The 18,446-nt window shown below is 45.6% G+C and overlaps 1 protein-coding gene across 4 annotated transcripts in view; it reads left to right on the top strand.

Annotated features, from left to right (window-relative positions):
- Positions 1–11,885, top strand: part of LOC142575713 (solute carrier family 12 member 9) — a 38,580-nt gene extending 26,695 nt beyond the window's left edge. The window contains exons 11-14 of one of the 4 annotated variants that reach the window (XM_075685281.1): positions 2,552–2,794; positions 5,281–5,535; positions 6,880–7,248; positions 8,841–11,885. In XM_075685281.1, coding sequence (XP_075541396.1) covers positions 2,552–2,794; positions 5,281–5,535; positions 6,880–7,248; positions 8,841–9,164 — 1,191 coding nt within the window. In that variant the 3' untranslated portion in view covers positions 9,165–11,885. Of the gene's footprint in view, positions 1–2,551; positions 2,795–5,280; positions 5,536–6,879; positions 7,249–8,837 lie in introns of all 4 variants that reach the window. The other 3 variants (XM_075685280.1, XM_075685283.1, XM_075685282.1) reach the window with 3 other exon arrangements.
- The last annotated feature ends 6,561 nt before the right edge of the window (positions 11,886–18,446 follow it).

Raw genomic sequence — 18,446 nt, 5'->3', positions numbered from 1 at the left:
AGCGGCCGAAAAACGTGCACGATCGCAGTCTGCAATAGGGAACGTAGGCGAGTTTCGGTTATCGCCTATTTGCGCTACGCTTTTGACAGGACCACGCACTGTGAAACATATAGGCGAAGATGCTTGTCGTAATAATATTGGCAGTTTGTGAATGCCACATGCAATGACCCCGGTCATTTGCTGCTATCGAAATGTGAAGTTGATTGTGCGCCGGCATTTTCATCAGAGATCGGCGGGCGAGTATCGCAGTAAAGCCACTGTGGCAGACAGCTATATACTGTACCTGATTGCACGCGCCTCACGCATTTTCTTGTTTACACGGGATCTAGTGGCTGGAAAACGTATCATACGATCACGATTTGGCGACATACTGAACATTGGTGCTGACAAATTGTGTTTCCAGGGAACGTATGAACTGGTAAAAAATGAGCGTAACTCTATTGGGTAATTTTTTGTCCTTGATTGCAAGCGTTGCCACCAGGAAAATGTACGTAACGAGAACGTATCAACGAGGCTCTACTGTATATATATATATATTGTTCTTAATAGCATGCTGAAGCTTGCAGTCTGCTCGTACACGAAAATCAGTGTACCAGGCTGTATATAATTTGTCAATTACATCTAGGCTCGGGCGATCTCGACACCACCGGCACAGACCGCTGATTGTGATTGACGCACGTCTATTCTTATGGGAGCATGAACATTCCTACTGGTCAGTGTACTGTGCTGAAAATATTTGGCTTGCACCTTATTGTGTGTACTATTGAGGTTATATACAATGTTGCTTTAAGCAAAAGGTGTAAGTAAATTGCCAGGTTGCATGGTCAGCACTTGTTTAATTATTATGGAGCTCCCCAAGGAAACAGAAGATTAATCTGCTAACAAATAAGAACCACACAGTTTTATTGGTTACATGGCTCTTAATTGTGAGTGCACTTAGAATATGCTAGAAAATGAATAGCTGCTCAAGGTTACAATGCACAATGAAAACAAATGGTGCAGATGTAATAACACTATGACTGAGTGCAGAAAAGTGAGTGAACATGAATGCTCCTGCGCTTATTGTTAAGAAGAACGAGTTTACATCTGTTTCGACACCTTCCTAAGTCTTCTTTTTTTACTTCTGGCCTCTGGTTTTCGATTTATTCTTTTGCATACTGGCACATTTTCATTGACATGTAGTCGTGCAGCACGTTGGCCATGATCGTGTCCTTGTTATCCTACAAGGATAATTTATACATATATGGCTAACACGGCAATAGCAAAGTTGAATTTTTGTTCCCGGTTGCCCTGAACAAACAACAGCTTTGAAGATTGACGTCCTCAATTTCATGTCCAATACTTCCCATATTATTCCATTCCCATAGTTTGCAAGTTGAAAGCTTGGCCATGAAAACAAACTGTGGATGGTTGAAGCTGCACTCACAGTCAGGGTTGTATAATTTTGCAATTGTGATGTGCTTTATATTTTCCAATGCCCTTGCTTGCTCTCTAAAAAACTCAATGTAATCATCATCATCATCATCATCATAATTGTGATAATGTTAATAATGTTAAGAATAATGTGGTTAATTAACAAATGTTAATATACTTCAATTTCTAGTAAACAGTGATGAATTGTTACCTTAAAATTGTTCATTCTGATCATCGGTCCTTTTGAAACTGTGTAAATTTAGTCCCTGTATCAAGAAAAATAAATAAATAAAAACGTAAAAAACCAAGGAGCAAATGTCCTGCCTGCAGGTATGCTACTTGTGCAAATCCGTGATAGCAGTCTGTTTTAAGCATAGAAAGCTATTCAGCACCATCTAATACCTCTCTATACTCCATTCCATACGTAGCAGTCAATGCTGTTGGTGTGCAGCGAAACATGAAAGCAACGCATGGAGTGATAACTTTTGTTGACCAAACTTATTGCATAGCTTCCACAGTGTTACTGCTATGTATGGAATGGAGTATAGTGTATGGCAATATGATGTGAAGTTTATTCTGAAAGAGGCAAAACATGGAAAATAAGATTTGATAGCTCATGACGTCTGGTGACTGTGTACTTTCACTTACGGCGAATCGGAGGAATTTGCCTGAAATATTCGTGCTGCCACCTTGCACAAAGCAGTGGCAACTCTAGAGCAGCCGTGAAACGCTTGAAGCATTGGCAAAGTGGCACCGTTTCGCTATCTCTCTTATTCTACTACCGTGACCGCAAGGTTGCCCTTCTGATGAAAAATGAACACCTTTTTACTCTGAAAGAGGAAGACAAAGAGGAAGAACAACAATGGGAGCACTTCTGTCTGTCTTCCAGCTGGTGTTTCTTCTCCGCATGAACATATTGAATTGTGGTGACCGCCAACTATCACCACGCCACATTGTTTTGGAATACTGTCTTCCTGTTAACTTCCATCTTGTTTTTATGGCTGTGAGATGTTTTATTCACAGGTCATTGAGATTGCAGAATTATTCTATAGATGCCCTTGCTGCTTGAAGATGCATAGCGAGTATTGAGTCAACAAGCTTGTTCAAGCGAAGCCCTGGTTCTTTTTTCTCTGCACAGGTACGCAAGTACCTTCTCTTGCTGGACAGCCGCAAGGACCACGTCAAGTACTGGCGGCCACAGTTCCTGCTGCTGGTTGCCAACCCGCGCTCCTCACTGCCACTCATCCTGTTTGCCAATGACCTCAAGAAAAGTGGCCTGTATGTGCTCGGTCACGTCAAGGTCGGCTCGCCCAAAGAGTTTGCGGCCGACCCTGTCCTGGAGGAGTACCCCTACTGGCTTGCCCTGCTTGACAAGCTCAAGGTGCAGTGTGTTGACGGGACAGCTGTGACCTGTTGGCCACACTTTTCTTCGCTTAGGCGGCTTCTACGAGTTTTGTCCCTTGAGAAAGTTTTGGCCATTTGGTCACAGCGGCTGGGTCTAGACAGCTCAAGAACACATTCTGAAAGCTAAATATTTCGACAAGATTGCCTGCCTGGTTTGGCTAATTAGTGATGACGTAGTACAGTCGAATCTCGATAATTCGAACTCGAAGGGGCCCGAAAATTTTGTTCGAATTAAAGGAAGCCAATTGAATGGAGGACTTACCTGCAGCGGCGCATGTGCACTGAGCTAACACATGAGTGAGAAGTTCCACAAGATTTACTCACGCGTATTTACAGATTATAGTCAGTTATTAGGCGTATCGGTGCTCGTACTCTGATAAGAGACGGCGGGTGCACACGTGACAATTGCCCCTTAGAACTTTTGGTACGCTTTACCGCGTGACACTGCCGTATTGGGGCGAAGCTGACTTTTGGGAACCGGCATTATGCAACGCGTCATGCTTCCCACACTCCAAAACCATTGACAAGAATTACAACGGCATAGTCCGCGCCATTGCTAACAGCGGCGAATTGTTTCACTGAGAAACACAGTACTGTACAGCAAGGAGCTTGATAGCGAACGTCGAGTCAGCTAGGCCTAGCGTTGCCGCGGTGTGGCAACGGCTGCCAGCGGGTCTGCGTGCGAGAGCGCTGGCTCGAGGCAGCGAAATAATCAAAGTGGCAGTGGTGGTGGCTTCGATTGATGCCGTTTCCGACCTGCGGTCATGGCATAAAGCCCGGAAAATCAGATGGCGAAGGTTTTTTGCGTCCGAAATGTCAGACGTTCTTATAGAGGTGTCGCGAAGGCATCCGTATTATCAAGCAGGTTCGAAAAATTGGGGGTGCGGAAAATTGGTCATTAACTGTGCAGGAACACCCGTCCTTAACAGAAGTAAATGGTGATGCGCGCCCGCACATGCCTGTGCGTAAGTGTCCGCCACAGCCTTTTTCTTTTTTTCATTGCACGCAGTGTTGAAGGGTCTCTCCTAAGCTTTTCCTCTATGGCGGTGTCAGAGGAATGGTGGTCAGAGGTGCGCCGCGTGATTTGGTGCGCTGGTGAGAGCATTGCGAGAGCGCAATACATTTAAATTAACCGTCGCAAATGCTTGCTCGTTCGAATTACCGAGCGTTTTGGCTGATTGAATACGCATAACTTTGGACCACAGCATCAGTTCAACTAAATCAAAAGTTCTAATTAAGCGTTTTTGAATTAACGAGATTCAACTGTAAATGACGGCTCCAACATACAACATACATACCGCCAGCTGTATAGATTAACAGCCTGTTCACCATAACAGAGAGGAGAGAAGCGGGCGATGTTCCACCAGCACCAGTATCTTCTATTCACTTTCGACTCCCCCAACCCTAGCCCGCACTTTTTTTTGCTCCCTTTATCTGCCCTGTGCTTTAACAACAGCAGGAAAAAGGCTTACTAAGAGCCTACTGAAACCGTCCTTTGTTTACACTCTGTATGTTTAATAAAACTGCTCCCAGCCGTCATCCGTGGTTTAAACACTGACGAAAGCACAGGGTTGGCCCCGAAACGTCCCTGAAACATAGAGTTTCTTGGTTCGAAATGTTGTTAACCAACCTAACTTTATAAAGGGTACATCATATCTTTACTGCCATGTGTGTGCTCATGAAGGCTTGAATGTCAGACTTGATGCAAACACCTATCATGATTCAGGATGGTGTACTTAAACTATGTGAGCTGCAGAGAGCAAATGCTGATGGTTTTTGGAAGAAGGTTGACTGAAGAAACATTTGTGAGAAAGTACTGCTAAAAACTGCTTTAAATTTGCCTGCATGAGAAAAGCAAATGCTCTTGTGGTGTAGCCACAGCTTCTCAAATGAGAGTTCATTTGATGATATGCTGTATGCTGTTCAATGCCAGAGTCTGTTATCACTGTTGGACTGTCGATATCACCTTGTTGGTTGCTGAACCTGTTAGGGTAGCTAAGCATCAGCAGAGGCTCGTACTCGGAGTGTGGTGCTGCAGAATTGAGTTTGGCAAGCTCACTGCTGTACATTCGAGAGTGATGACAGTTCTTTAGTCGTCATGCCCATACTCACCCTCAAGTCATTGTGTGCTGTTCACTTGAAGCAGTAAAAGGTTATATGAGAGCAGAAAACACAGCACATTGCATGCATGCACACGTAAAGAAACGAGACACCCATTGCCAATTGACACTCGATGTTAAGGATTCTGCAGTTTGCTCTGTGTGTGCAGAGAGCTGAATCCTTTCTTAGAGGAAGAAACGTCAAACTCTTTTCGTGGCCCACTACTTCTGAGTAGAATTCAGGCAACCACCATAAGCTAATGTTCAGTGGTTGGCTTTCATCTTTGGCTTTGAGTTCTACTGGATTTTTTTTTTAGAAAGATAGCTGGCATTTGTGATATGATTCCTTGCATTGTCTAACCAGGTTAAGGCATTTGTGGAGGTGACCATGGCACAGTCCGTGCAAGAGGGGCTGCACCACCTGGTGCGTGTATCTGGCCTGGGAGCCATGAAACCCAACACCATCCTGTTTGGCTTCTTCGACGACAGCCACCCGACAGACTTCTTCGACCAGAACAGCTCGTTCAAGGACTTGCGAACTGCCAAGGTTGGTGTACGCCAGCAAAGATTCAAGGATGAGCATTGTCATACGGACTGTGACGATCAGACGGGCAGACAGGTGATGGTGAATCAAATGAATTGAAGCTCTTTGTTGGTTGGAACTTCTCCCTTCTGAAGAAGCACTCCAACTTAGTGACAGCCTTAGTGGCAGCACATTATTGCAGCTGTACATAAGGTGTTTCATGACTGATGTGTCTTACAGTCGGGCCCTATTTATTTATTATTCTACGGGGTGATTATATTGATGTGTTGTGGAATTTTTAAAGATCACTTGTACCAGATAGGATAATTCTTGTCCATGAGCCAGAATATTCAAAGAGGTGGACATGACTATCACAAGATGTCAAAACACATATTCAACTAATTAACAATATCTTACTAATTAACTTCTTAATCACTTTACAGCACATACTGCAATTTACGAATTGTAGTCAGTGAGTTTGTAGTATGTATCCACTTGAAATGAAATGAATTTTTGGGATGAAACCAGTTTTAAGATATCGTTTCCCAAACTATGGGAAGAAATACACGGGCGTTCCAGTTACTCTTGTGCTTCAATGCATAAAGGAGAGTTTTTTTAAAAAGTAAGCCCTGCCACGGTAGCTTAGCGGCTATGATGTTGTTGCACTGCTAAGCATGAGGTCACGGTATTAAATCTCGGTCACGGTGGCCGCATTTCAATGGAGGTGAAATGAAAACGTATCTCTATCCCATGCATTGGGGGCAGGCTAAAGATCCCCTAGTGGTAAAAATTAATCTGGAGTCCCCCACTACAGCGTGCCACATAATAAATTTGTGGTTCTGGCGTGTAAAACACCAGAATTCATCAAGAAGCAAGGGGAACAACAGTGCCTTATTACGACGAGTTCGATGAAGCATACCCCGAAACTGGTGCTATTCTGGAAGTTCATTCCATTTGGGTACGCATAAGTAAAATCACTGGCTACAATTCATAAATAGCACTGATTTATTCTCTTCGGCTTCCTTCTGTTGTGAGGGGAATGCAAAAATGTCATATAGATGTGTGTTAAAGAACCCCAGGTGGTCAATCCTCTCACTATAACATACTTCATAGTTCCATTCCACATAGCTTGGGGATGTAAAATTAATAGAATAAGTAAGACATGTTCAGATATAAAAGCTCTGTTCTCGTTACGAATCCTGAATTCATTACTACAGAAGCCTAATCTTTCGATTTAGCTCGACCTAATATTTTCCTTTAGTATCCCTTTAAGCTTTAGAACACAACCTGAGTGTCGATAAGCTGAGATGGGAATAGTAATGCAGCGCAACGTGCAAAATACTGGGCAGAAATAGCGACCTTGCTTCACAATTTCACACAACTATTCCCAGATGGTGTCATCACAGCTCTGTCCACTTCATCCTTGTCCTTGCTTGGCAGGTGCGTGAGGAGGAGTTCCTGGGCCTGCGAGACGCATCAAGCCAGCAGCGGCCGCTGGGCCCAGCCGAGTATGTGGCCATGGTGTACGACTGCATGTTCTGGATGCAGAAGAATGTGTGCCTGGCACGCCACTTTCAGCATCTGGACAAAGCGTCAGTGGTGCGGTCTCGCACGCGCCTCTACATTGACGTGTGGCCCCTGAACTTCCTGAACCCGGGAGACAGCCCCGGTGTCATCGACAACTGCTGGCTCTTCACCATGCAGCTGGCGTGCATACTGCACATGGTGCCGGGCTGGAAGCATGCCACCACGCTGCGCATCTTCATGTGCATTGGGCCCTGCGGCGCAGGAGGCGACGGCGGCGAGGAGGTGTGTCCATGGCCCATGCTTTCACTCGCATCACTAAGCTGCCAACAGCGCAGAGCACAAGGGGCTTGGCCATGTTCCAAAGGGATGGCTCCTAATGAGAATTTAACTTTGGCATGTTGTGACGTTATCATTTATCATTGTATCTCACCACAATAGCCCGTTGGCTGGGATGTTACACTGCGAAGCTTGAGGCCACGGACTCGATCCCGGCCCCGGTGGTCACGTTTCGATGAGGGCAAAATTGAAAAAAAAAATTGTTTGTGCAGGTCAGAATTAATCCGAAGTACTCTTGCTAGGCATGCCTCATAATCATATTGTGATATTGTTGCATAAAACTCCAGAATTAAAATTAAAAGAAAAACAAAAGAATCTGATTCTTTTTGTTCATTTTGTGAAGTGCTAGATAGCAGCCTGATAAGAAAAAGAAAGCCTGTGGTTCTCTACTCTTGTGTCCACTTCTCTACTCTTGTGTCGTGTCTGCACACCTCACCTCTTTTTTGCATAATGAATTCTTACGAACTAGCTCAGCTTTCTGTCATTTTAAGTAACATAGCAGGCTTCATGGTGAAGCGTGCATTGTGCTTTAAGGAGTGATGCACACTGATGTTAGCCACGTGCAAACAAGGCTATTGCGTGAGTGGGGAGTTCGGCCTTCATTATCCTGATGGCTCCCAAGTTGTTAAATGGTTGTGTCTTTTTGTCTTTCTGGCAGAGAATTTTCTCGCTGACCAGTGATGTAGTGCAGACAAGGCTTTCGCATCATGATAAACATGCTCAGGCAGGTCAATTGCTGGATCTGCCTGCAGTAGTACTCCCATTCACTCATTTACTTTCTTGCTTGCTCTATCTGTTATTTGGTGGGATAGGCTTAATGTTTCATCTTATTGGGAGTAAACGAAGTAACAGACAGTCCCTGCTCCAAAGCTGATGTACTATATGATGCCTGTGGTTAAACATATGTTCCCGATTTCTTGTCTTTGCTCTGAAAGATGCAAGCTAAAGTTCCCAGGGCTAATCTTGTACCCATAGATATAGTTCATTGCTCTTATTGGGAGTAAGCAAAGTAACAGAATATGCCAGCTCCAGAGCTGATGTTCTGTGTGATACCTGTGGTTAAACAGATGTTCCCCGTCTTTTGTCTTCGCTGTGAGAGGTACTGGCTAAAACTCCCAGGGCTAATCTTGTACTCATAGACAAACACCTAAGAAAGTGGGAGGGAGAATGGTTGCCACGGTAGCTTAACTGGTAAAGCAACACACATGGAATGCTGAAGATGCGGGTTTGATCCCCACCTGCGACAAGTTCTCTTTTCATGCACTTTCACGTCCGTTTTCATTATTTAATTTGTACTGTTCACTTAAGACACCACAGTTAACATCCTCTATGCTTACTCGTGCACCATTGTTTCTTAATCTTACTGTTGTGAGTAGCAAAAAATTGAAATTGTGGATCCGCTTATACTTCTCGCCTATAGGCAGGGTAGTACACAAATGTTGTTTCCTTGAAGCGGGTACCGATGGAATAGCCAGCATTGCGCATAACTACCGCCTATAGCTACCACTGCCACATTGCTATTCTGCTCTTGGAAGCAGGTTGCTCGCCACCGGCGCCACTGGGAGAGCATGCTGCAGCTGCTGCGCATCGAGGCGACCATCAGCGTGGTGCTGTGGGACCACGTGGCGGGCCTGCTCGAGGGTCCGCGGGAGGACTACCTGCACGCCGTCAACGCCATGATCAAGCAGCACAGTCAGACGACGGCCGTGCTCTTCCTGTACCTGCCGCCACCCCCGCCCCCATCAGACGATGGCGACGCCCAGCGCCTCGCCTATCTCAACCAGCTGGACCTCCTCACGTCAGGACTGCCCCCAACGTTGCTTGTGCATGGTATTTCTCCCGTCACTTCCACCACCCTCTGAACAATTGGTGGCGAGTGAAGGGAACGTGAGAGACAAGTGCCAGCGGCCATGGTAGCCCTGGGAACTAAGAGCAGAGACATGTCATTCATTATCTGCGTGGCTGTCACATTTCAACCGTGTGAACCTTTGTGCAGAGAGACTGCTTCATTCATTGTGTGCATGCATGTTCAAACCCTGTCAAGTACTGTTCAGGTGTGACGGAGAAAGCCTGTTATTGTGAAGCTCGAAGGAAAATGAGAACACTGGATGGCCCTTTATTTTTGTGTGCCAGTAATGTGTATGTGAAGACTTTCAGCAAGTTAAGAGTAATCCATTTCTTTTGTTTAAACACTGTCCATTTATGCTTTGCATGTGCTGTTTTGAAATGGGAATGTATCTTTTTGAGATAGTGTGAAGCTGATGAACCAATCTCACTCATTGAAGAAATTTGCTTTGCTTGCATCTATTCAACGAGCAGCTCCCGCTAAGGAGACTTCACGTTTGCTGCACCAGGCTCAAGAGTTTTGTGAGTAGTTTCGTAAGGCTGGCTGTGCGTTTGCGTCCATACGTTTTTTGGAACCAAGAAAGGCACACGTCCGAGGCTCCATTGATGGCTCATATACGCCGCCTTCTGTGAAATTTTAGCAAAGCATAGGTGCAAATACTTCTGGCTTTCATTGCATGCGTAGCATCACTTGTGACGTAGGGCAGTTTACACTGATAGCATACCCAAATGCTTCCATGAGAAAAGCTGCAATAATTTGGTGTGTGTTGATGTGTACGTGTGTGTGCATTGTAAATAATCAGGTAACCTGTAAAGTACCTTAGTAGCCAGGAGATAATGCTTGATGTAGTGTTTTTAGGCTAGCTTTAATTTCATTGTTGTCCATATGGCACATCTTTAGTCCCTCAAGTGATCTGGCATGGAAGCGTGTGATATACATTCAAGGCTTTCTTGAGAATCTGGAGATAATTATGTTTCTAGCTTTTTTTTTGTCTTGTTTACACAGGGGTGACCAGACAACTTTGTGCAAGATTGTTGAAGTTATATTTTCTAGCCAACGCCGTTAGTTTCAACTTTATGTGGTGGTGAGTTAAACTGAGATTAATCTGCACATGGCTTGCCTTCCTTAATGCGCTTTTGCTTTCGCTGCAGCAAGAAGTGTGCTGGGTTTGTGAATTGGTTGTGTAGAGACATTTCCCTCTGAGTCTCCAGCGCCATGGCTTTACTAGTCTTCGTTTAAGTCCCAGCAGCCTGTTTTGTTGTTTCTTTGTGGTGTTGCGAGATATTTATGTATGCGTGGCTTAAACAACATGTACACCTTCAGGTCACCATTGTGACAGGCTCGCTTCCTTTTTGTTCTTGCCTCTATACAGCTTCTTTTGTTGGTAACATTTAACTAATGGCTGAAAATGTCTACATTTACTTGCACCATACTGAGGACTAACCAAACCACGCTCATGTGCCTGGCAAGCTCTTTTCTATTTGTGTGTACGCATGCACCTTTGCAGTGACTTATGGCAAAATGGAGCTGAGTCTTGTACATGTCCCTGCAATGCATGGGAAGAGCTTCGAGGCATGCTCATTTAGCATTCGGTGCATCTAAGTGGCACACACTGTATCTTTTTTTTTTTTTTTAGCTGTATGCCAGCGTCTTCACTGTCGTGATTGAACGAGCTGTACCTGTGCGCAGTGATCAACGAATGAAATGTGATAAATGCAAGCGATGCACATCGGGTTGGTGTGACGATGTAGATAAAAAATAAGCATGCGCAGTCTCCTCCTTCTTGTACTAAAGACGTATTTTTTTCTAGCGCATTGCCTCACGTCACACACATTCTAAGTACAGCGAATGCGCATTATTGCATTTCATTTGTTGAGGACTGTGCATTACCTAGCAATACTTTGGGGGCGGAGGCAGGAGGCTAGGTAAAGCGTGGTTGCGTGCAGGTGGTACATCGTTGGTGCACTTTCGTTTCCCTAACTTAGTGGTGCTCTCTTTAACCTAGTGCCTTCTTCATGTCTGTCGACTATATACTCTGGAGCCATCTCCTTGCAGATACGGCAGCACAGCTTTTGTGCATTGTGCTGTGATGTGATTTTTGGGAGACATATCATGGATTGAGTGCATTTCCTTTTTGCATCTAAAACACCGAGTCACTCACTTCCTGCGCTGCAACAGTAGTACTATTGGTGATGGAAAAACTTTCCTTCTCGGGCTTTCAGTCCTGGTGAGATGTGGTCGTGAATCTTGGCTGTGATTCCTTTCCCATTGCCCTTTCTAAATGATTTTACTTGTTTTAATTCGTTGCACTTATTTTCTTCTTTGAAATGGTCGTCTGCGCTTCACTGCTTTAAATAAGCGTGTGAGAGGTTGTATATTTTTACTAATTACTAGGCTATCTGCACTTGGATGAAATGTGGTTTCGTATTTTTTTTCCCTATTTCTTTAGTTGTAATAACAAATTAACTTCCATATTTTACGTGCATGTGCGCATTATGTTAGATTTACAAGAAACTAAATTGTGGCCAGTTGCGAACTTTGTTGCACTAGAGGTTGTGCCTTGAAGTTTTGTTCCGAAAGGTTTGTCTTCATGATCTGAGAAAAAGAAAAACAGAAAATGTGAAAAGGAAAAAGGCTGTAGTACCCTTGGTGGCTGTATAACTTGTCTATATACCATATTTAAAGATATTATTTTCTAGTTTTCAATGTTGTGTAGTAAAGAAATTTTTCTGACCTAGTGATGTGTTTTATTTTTCATTGGAGTCAAGCTTTGACTGTGGGTTTGAATGAAAAAGAAGTTATCATAGCATTAGTGCAAAACTGGCACGGGACAAATTAGGATAACAAGCAAGAAGAAAAAAGTGTGTGATGCTTCGCTCGTTTTTAGTATCTAAAATTTTCAAACTAGTATTCTTTTTCTTTGTTTTGCAAGGCTGACTACTGTATCACACTTTACATTGATTCGTTTGTTTTGTATTTCCATTTATCATTTTTTGTTTTCATAACACCGCCCAGTTCTTATCCAGCATTATATGTAATTGACAGATATTAAAGCACACCCGCCCACATACAAAACAGAACAGAAAGCAGACAGGACAACACCTCTTGTATACTTTTTGCTCTCTTGTGCGCCTGCTGGCATGCTTCAAGGTCGGTACGTTAAGAACTTCAACCAACTGACCCAAGCTGCCATCTTGTTGCTCACCGCCCACAATGGGTATTGCAGCATTATGAGAGGAAATCATTTCCCATGTTAATTTTGCTCTGACATGTGACAGTGCTTTAAGAACTGGCTCAGGAGCAAGCATATGAAAATGTAGGATTGTTTTGCAGCGGCAAGTTTATTAGGCATTATTATAATGGAATATGGAGGAGGAGGTCTCGGAGCATAAAGTTCTAATGGGGACCTCCTGTTTGTAAAATAAAGGTGCAGTCAGCAGTGGCCCCAAGGGGGGACATGATGGGGGCGCTCCCGCCTCACCTCGAAATTGTTTTCGATTGTCATGTCGCTGTTGCTACACGAACAAATTGGCAAAAAGAGTGCATCACTTTCATATGAAAGGAGGCAAACAGGTGCATCTTGGTGAGCGACAAAGGTAGGGAAAGGTTTACGGAGTCGGCTCTGACAATTTGAAGTTTGGGTACAGGCTAGTTGGCATTCCATGGTATCAATCATCACTTACAGCGCATGCATAGACGAGGGACAAAATAGGATGACGAAGACAAGCGCTTGTCTTCATCGTCCTTTTTTGTCCCTCGTCTATGTATGCGCTGTAAGTGACGACTGACAATTTGGGCACGAACCACTCGTGATGCCAGTGAGAGACGGAAACCGGTGCGGAGGTTTGCGCCTATCGGACTCCTGCGTTGCCCCCGCTGGCTTCGAGTTTTACGCTTGTCGGCGCAGATTATCTCCTCTTTAGCAGCTATGCTAGTAACGCTATGTTAAGTGCTTCCATAACCCAGGCGTTCCAAGAATGCAAGGTGCCCAGCATCACGTTGTGGGCCTACCCACGGCGCACCTCTCCCACATTTCAGATCGTGTTTAACCAGCAGCACCGCGTCGATCAAGAGACTGTGTGTTGCGAAAGCTCTGTAAAGTGAATCACCTGGTCATCATCGCTACCTGTGGGCACCACGATTCGTCGACTCTTGTCTACAGAACGCGTTCTGGCCCGTTGCCCGGACCCTACCCGCAGTGAACTGGAAAGCTTTCCGATAATTACTCCGAAAATTTTGTCCTGTTGCAGCTCCCTGAAGCCCACACCCGGCCACCACGAGGGAATGTATTGTCGCCAGGGGTGTGCGAATTCTCGAACATCACCGAATCGGGAAGTGAACGTTCGAATAGTTCGTTGGGCGAATCTAATAAGTATTATTCGATTTTTCGAGTATTCGCGATGTGGAGACCCGCGCAGTGCCACGTATCACGTGCCCTAAGTGGGATAGCGATTCTAATAAGTTGGGATAGCGATTCTGTCGTTTGGAGAAAAATGGAAATGAGAACTTTCTACGAAATAAATAAAAGATAGCCGCTAAGCACTGGTCCACTATTAAACTGAGAACCTCATTGGTATTCAGTACCATAGGGGCTATTAGAGTTTGACGGACGATCCCACCGCTGTTACCAGTTGTAGGAGTTGTAGGTCGTAGAGAGGAACTTGGGAGGAACTAGGCGTACATGGTTTATTTACAGTATTTACATTTTAAACAAGAGATACATTTGACAATCTAGCGTGACTCCCAAATGGGGCACGCAAGACGAAGCATACAACATACGAGCACGAAGCTCCAAACACACTGATTAGCATGCAGCTCGAGCACAGAACACGACGAGCACACTCTAGCAGCCGACAACAGCTGCTTATAAACACTCCATTGGTACCTAGTTCCCTCGGTGAGATAACCGTTCGACGTCATCGTCAACGCAGTCGACCCGCCGGTTGTCCATTATCTTGAGTCTTGAAAGGCGCGTCGGTTCCCCGAGCTGACCCCCGCAACGCGGCTGCCGGTTGCCCATTGTCTTGCGCCTCTAAATTCCAGAGCTGACTTTCTCCTGTAGTCGCCACGAGTGTCAGCAGGCTGTGACGAATCCTGGGGCCCACGTACCGCAAAGCACCCTTTTGTTAGGGAAACTCTTCTTGCCACTGAAGTAGCACCATGAAGACCCGGCAAATCAACCAACAATACACGGGGCGCCAAACGTGGCCAGCCCTGCTGCCGTAGTCTCCAGTTCTTCGAAGGAAGTTCATGGTCGGTTAGCGCTGTCGTCCTCGCTGGTTCTCTGAAAGGCGTCACCACCGCGGATCGGTCGAAGCACCTGCAGCGGGCTGAGATAACTTGCATGTTGCCACCTCGGCAGGCCATTCCTAACAGCATATAGTAACTCTATGCCTAACAGTGTGCGCAGGGTTCTCCATTAGGGGGAGCCAAGTTTCACCGCAGCGCCCCCCTCTCCTCTTGCGGGGTGGTCGGAAAGCGTAAAATGCCAGTTTCATTTTTTCTTGAACAGGTTTCTGTTCACGAGGACCACTAACTGCACATCACTAATTATGTCGCCGCCTTTTTGGTTGCCCCCGGTCGTAAAATGTAGCGAGTTTGACGTCCCCCTTCTTTGAACAGCAGATATACTGTTGAAAAAGAGCCTTTGTAGGAAGCACTGGTCGAGTACGAGAGAAGACAAGCTTAGCAATGGATGCAAAAATGAAAATGAAGCGATGACGTGCTTCTTACAACGATCTGCCTTTGATCCCCGGCTTTCCGGGGGTGAAGGGGGGAAGTAGAGTTTTTGGAAAGCAATATGGGGGAGTCCTCAGCCGCCATTATCGTCACAAACGTGCATGGCCATAACCCTGCACTTTAAACAATGACGGGAAAGGTCCGACTGAGTAAAGTTATGGGGCAGACTTTAGATCATTAGGGGCGGGGCGAGTGTACGGGTTGGAGGACGATATCCCACTGCTGGCAACCAGTTGCAGGATTTGTGGTCGGTTACGAAATAGGTGGTAGCTGGCCCATGCCGTCGTCCAACTCACCCACGCTTGGGACGTGGTTGTATGGAGGAACTTGCTCTCACCGAGGACTAGGAGTACGAGATTTATTTACAATATTTACATTACGACAGGAGGTACATTTCAACAGTCTAGCATGACTCCCAAAATGGAGCACGAAAGACGAATGACCAAGCACACGAGCAGCCCAAAACTGCTGCTTAAAAACTCTGTCCTCCCTAGATCCCTAGGTGAGGGAAAACTGCTGTCCAACCTTCGTCCAATCGGACCACCCACAGTCGTTGGAGGCGTAGTCGACCCGCCTTTGAGGGGGAGGGTTCACACACATCTGCACTTTGGATTCCTAGAACACACCGAGTTGAGCGGGTCCTCGTAGACATCTTGTCACGCTCACCCCAGCAGGCGCCTCTTGATTCCAGAGCTGACTTCTAAGGTAGCCGCCATGACTGTTAGCAGACTGTGACGAATTCTGGGGCCCGTGAAAACGCACCTCAAAACACCCTTTTCCAGGAGCTTTCTTACTGCAAGTAGACCGTGAAGGCGACAGCCAGCCAACTAACAATACACCGTCCGCCAAACGTGGCTTTCCTTGTTGTCGCCGTCGGTTCTCCGAAGGAGGTGCATGGTCGGTTAATGTTGCTGGCGTCGCCGGTTCTCCGAGGAGGCGCATTGTTGGCTTTACAAAGACACTTGTCGCAGCGGGGCGGGAAGGGTTCGATTCTCCCAAGATCGCCACCCCCGCAGGTCGTCGAAACAGCTGCAGCGGGCTGGGAAAGGTTTGCAGATCAGTAACCCTGCAAGCCGATGGTAACAGGAGGCGGCCGCCCTCTCCGCACTCCCTGTACGCACACCCATGTCCAGTACGACAGAACGTCACTACCCAGGGAGCACAAGTAGGCTACAAGCTAGCTTGATAAAGCTTCGGCAGGTTAGAAGCAGCTAGATCTATGTCAAGCTACGTTTTAGACATATTCAAGATGGCTAGCACTTCATGTCTCTAAGCTATACTCACTAGCCATTGTGAAGACAATTACTTAGTCTATTTCGAAGGCAGTGCGAGAGAGGATCCAGGCTAGCCTCAACGGTTTCAGAACTTCGCTTTGGCCTAGTTGGTGTTTACTGCATATCATGCGTCCCCGTATTTATTTGCGGTCAATATGATATGCAGTAGCCACAACGAATTCGAGGGGGAAGGGGGCGGCTCGCCAGTACATAGAGTGAAATGGGGAGAGGGCGACACGGTAAATTTTGTATGTGTGGATGTTGCCGGCGGGCTTCGGAAAAGGAAGGTGAGGGGATATCTGCGCTGATGGGGCATATGAACCCTCCTGTAGCATAATGTAACGCGTGGAAATCGATTCTTCATAGATTTACTACGCGCGGCTTGAAGCGCGCACTTTCGCCGGTTCAAATCTGGCGCCACAGTGATAGCATGCTGCGACTTGCGGCCCTCGAAGGGGGTGCGCAATTTAAAGTGCACATGGAGAGCAATTACAAGATTTAACATATGCTGTTCGAAAGAAACATAGCTGTGCATTAAATTGTTTTAAAATGAAAATATCTAAGCACGAGAAAGATTGAACAGCTTTATTCTAGCACAGCGCAGGTGGCGCCACATGCAACAGTGCCGCTTCGCGCTCTTTTTTGCCGATTTTGAAACTTTCGGCAGCGGTGATGGCTGTTCGTTCGTGTTGTTCGCCTGCTTACCGCATGGCAGCGACAAAACGGCTTTCTTACGGTAAGTGATATTATATATGATTGAAGGCTTCCTACTTTTCTCGAAATCGTGTTACACGATTTGAACGACACGAACGTGAGTATAACGATTCGGATTGTGGTATTCGTGCAGTTATTGACGGAGCCTGTTTCAGATTGCAAGTTTTCTTTAGGTTTGTTGGCAGCATTTTCCCCCCTTTTGCCTCTTTGCAACTCGAGTATGGTAAAGACTTTCAGGCTACGACGGGACCTGTGTAATTCCGTTACCGACTCGACATGCGGTTGCGATACTATATTCATCACTATTCACTGCAATTGAACATGATCGCGGAAATAACACTCGCAGGGTGCGACTATGTACACAGACGAAAAACAAGCAAAACCACAGAAATATCGCGTGAAAGTCGCCTCAACACCGTTCGTTGACCTTCCAAATCGGAAAAAATGCTGCTAATGGTCCCACATTTAGCTCATGGAAGTGTGACCACACCACCATTAGGCATGAGGGCAATGCAAATAATACGAACGGAAGGCAGCAAACAAGTGCGGTCGCCAATGGCAATGGCCGGCAGCAGATGAGGCCTCTTTTGCACAATGATGACAGTAAAGTGCAGAAGATTGTGATGCTGTTTCAAGGGAAGCCACAAGGGAGTAAAACAAAATGAATAGCTCATAAGCGTACATATGCAACGTTTAATGAAAATTGAACATTCAAAGTGTTTCAATAAATCTGACGGTCGCTGCGTGCTATTTTGAGTTCAAGAAAGTTATCACCTTTACATATGAGCTAAATGAAAATTGCAGTTTCAAAGTTAGGAAATTTTGTACTACGTGGCTCTTTTCGATGTTCCTGTGGGAAATGTAAAAAAGCCTATCCAGAAATCATGGTGAACCTTAAATTACTTTTGCGCGTATTGTTTTGGTCGAATGCTTATAAATTATTTTAAAAAAATTTGTTTAGGTAATATACCTTAACCGTCAATTGGCCTTCATTCTACTTTCACTGAATAATTTCGGCGCTGCACTAGCCCACGTGACTGTCAAGACAGCTGTGTCGCTTGCAGCGTTGTCACAAAGTAGTGCGAAGTCTGTTTCCATTTTTTTAACGCGACAGCGTTCAGGGCCCCATGTCGTAGAATATCCGGTGTCGGCGCAGTTGTCCGTGGGCGAAAATTTTCCGATATACCTAGGTATATGCATGTGCCATGCGTTGCTATATGACATGCGGCATATGCGGGTTATTCTATCGCTAAGGTTGCTCATACCTTGTCTTACATATTTGACAAAATTAGTCCTCATTACCTTGAGAGTGACAGCCCACAAACAAATGTCACGAAACAAAGCACCGACAGCGCATGTATTTTATGTTAAATCTTCTCAGACTGAATTATTAAAAGTGCGAAGCAATAACGGAAACATGAAAATTATGTTTCTTTTTTTTGGCGCGGCCGTTCACCGCCTTTGGCATCGGCCTGCGCAAGAGGCCGCGTTTCTACCAGCAGGGCCGGTATGGAGGGGCGCTCTCTCTCTCTCTCTCTCTCTCTCTCTCTCTCTCTCTCTCCCTGCTACCA

Source organism: Dermacentor variabilis, chromosome 3 (assembly GCF_050947875.1).
Source record: "Dermacentor variabilis isolate Ectoservices chromosome 3, ASM5094787v1, whole genome shotgun sequence".
In the NCBI taxonomy this organism is placed as follows: Eukaryota; Metazoa; Arthropoda; class Arachnida; order Ixodida; family Ixodidae; genus Dermacentor; species Dermacentor variabilis.
The sequence above is the reverse complement of the archived record's forward strand: the minus strand, read 5'-3'. Positions and strand labels throughout refer to the sequence as shown.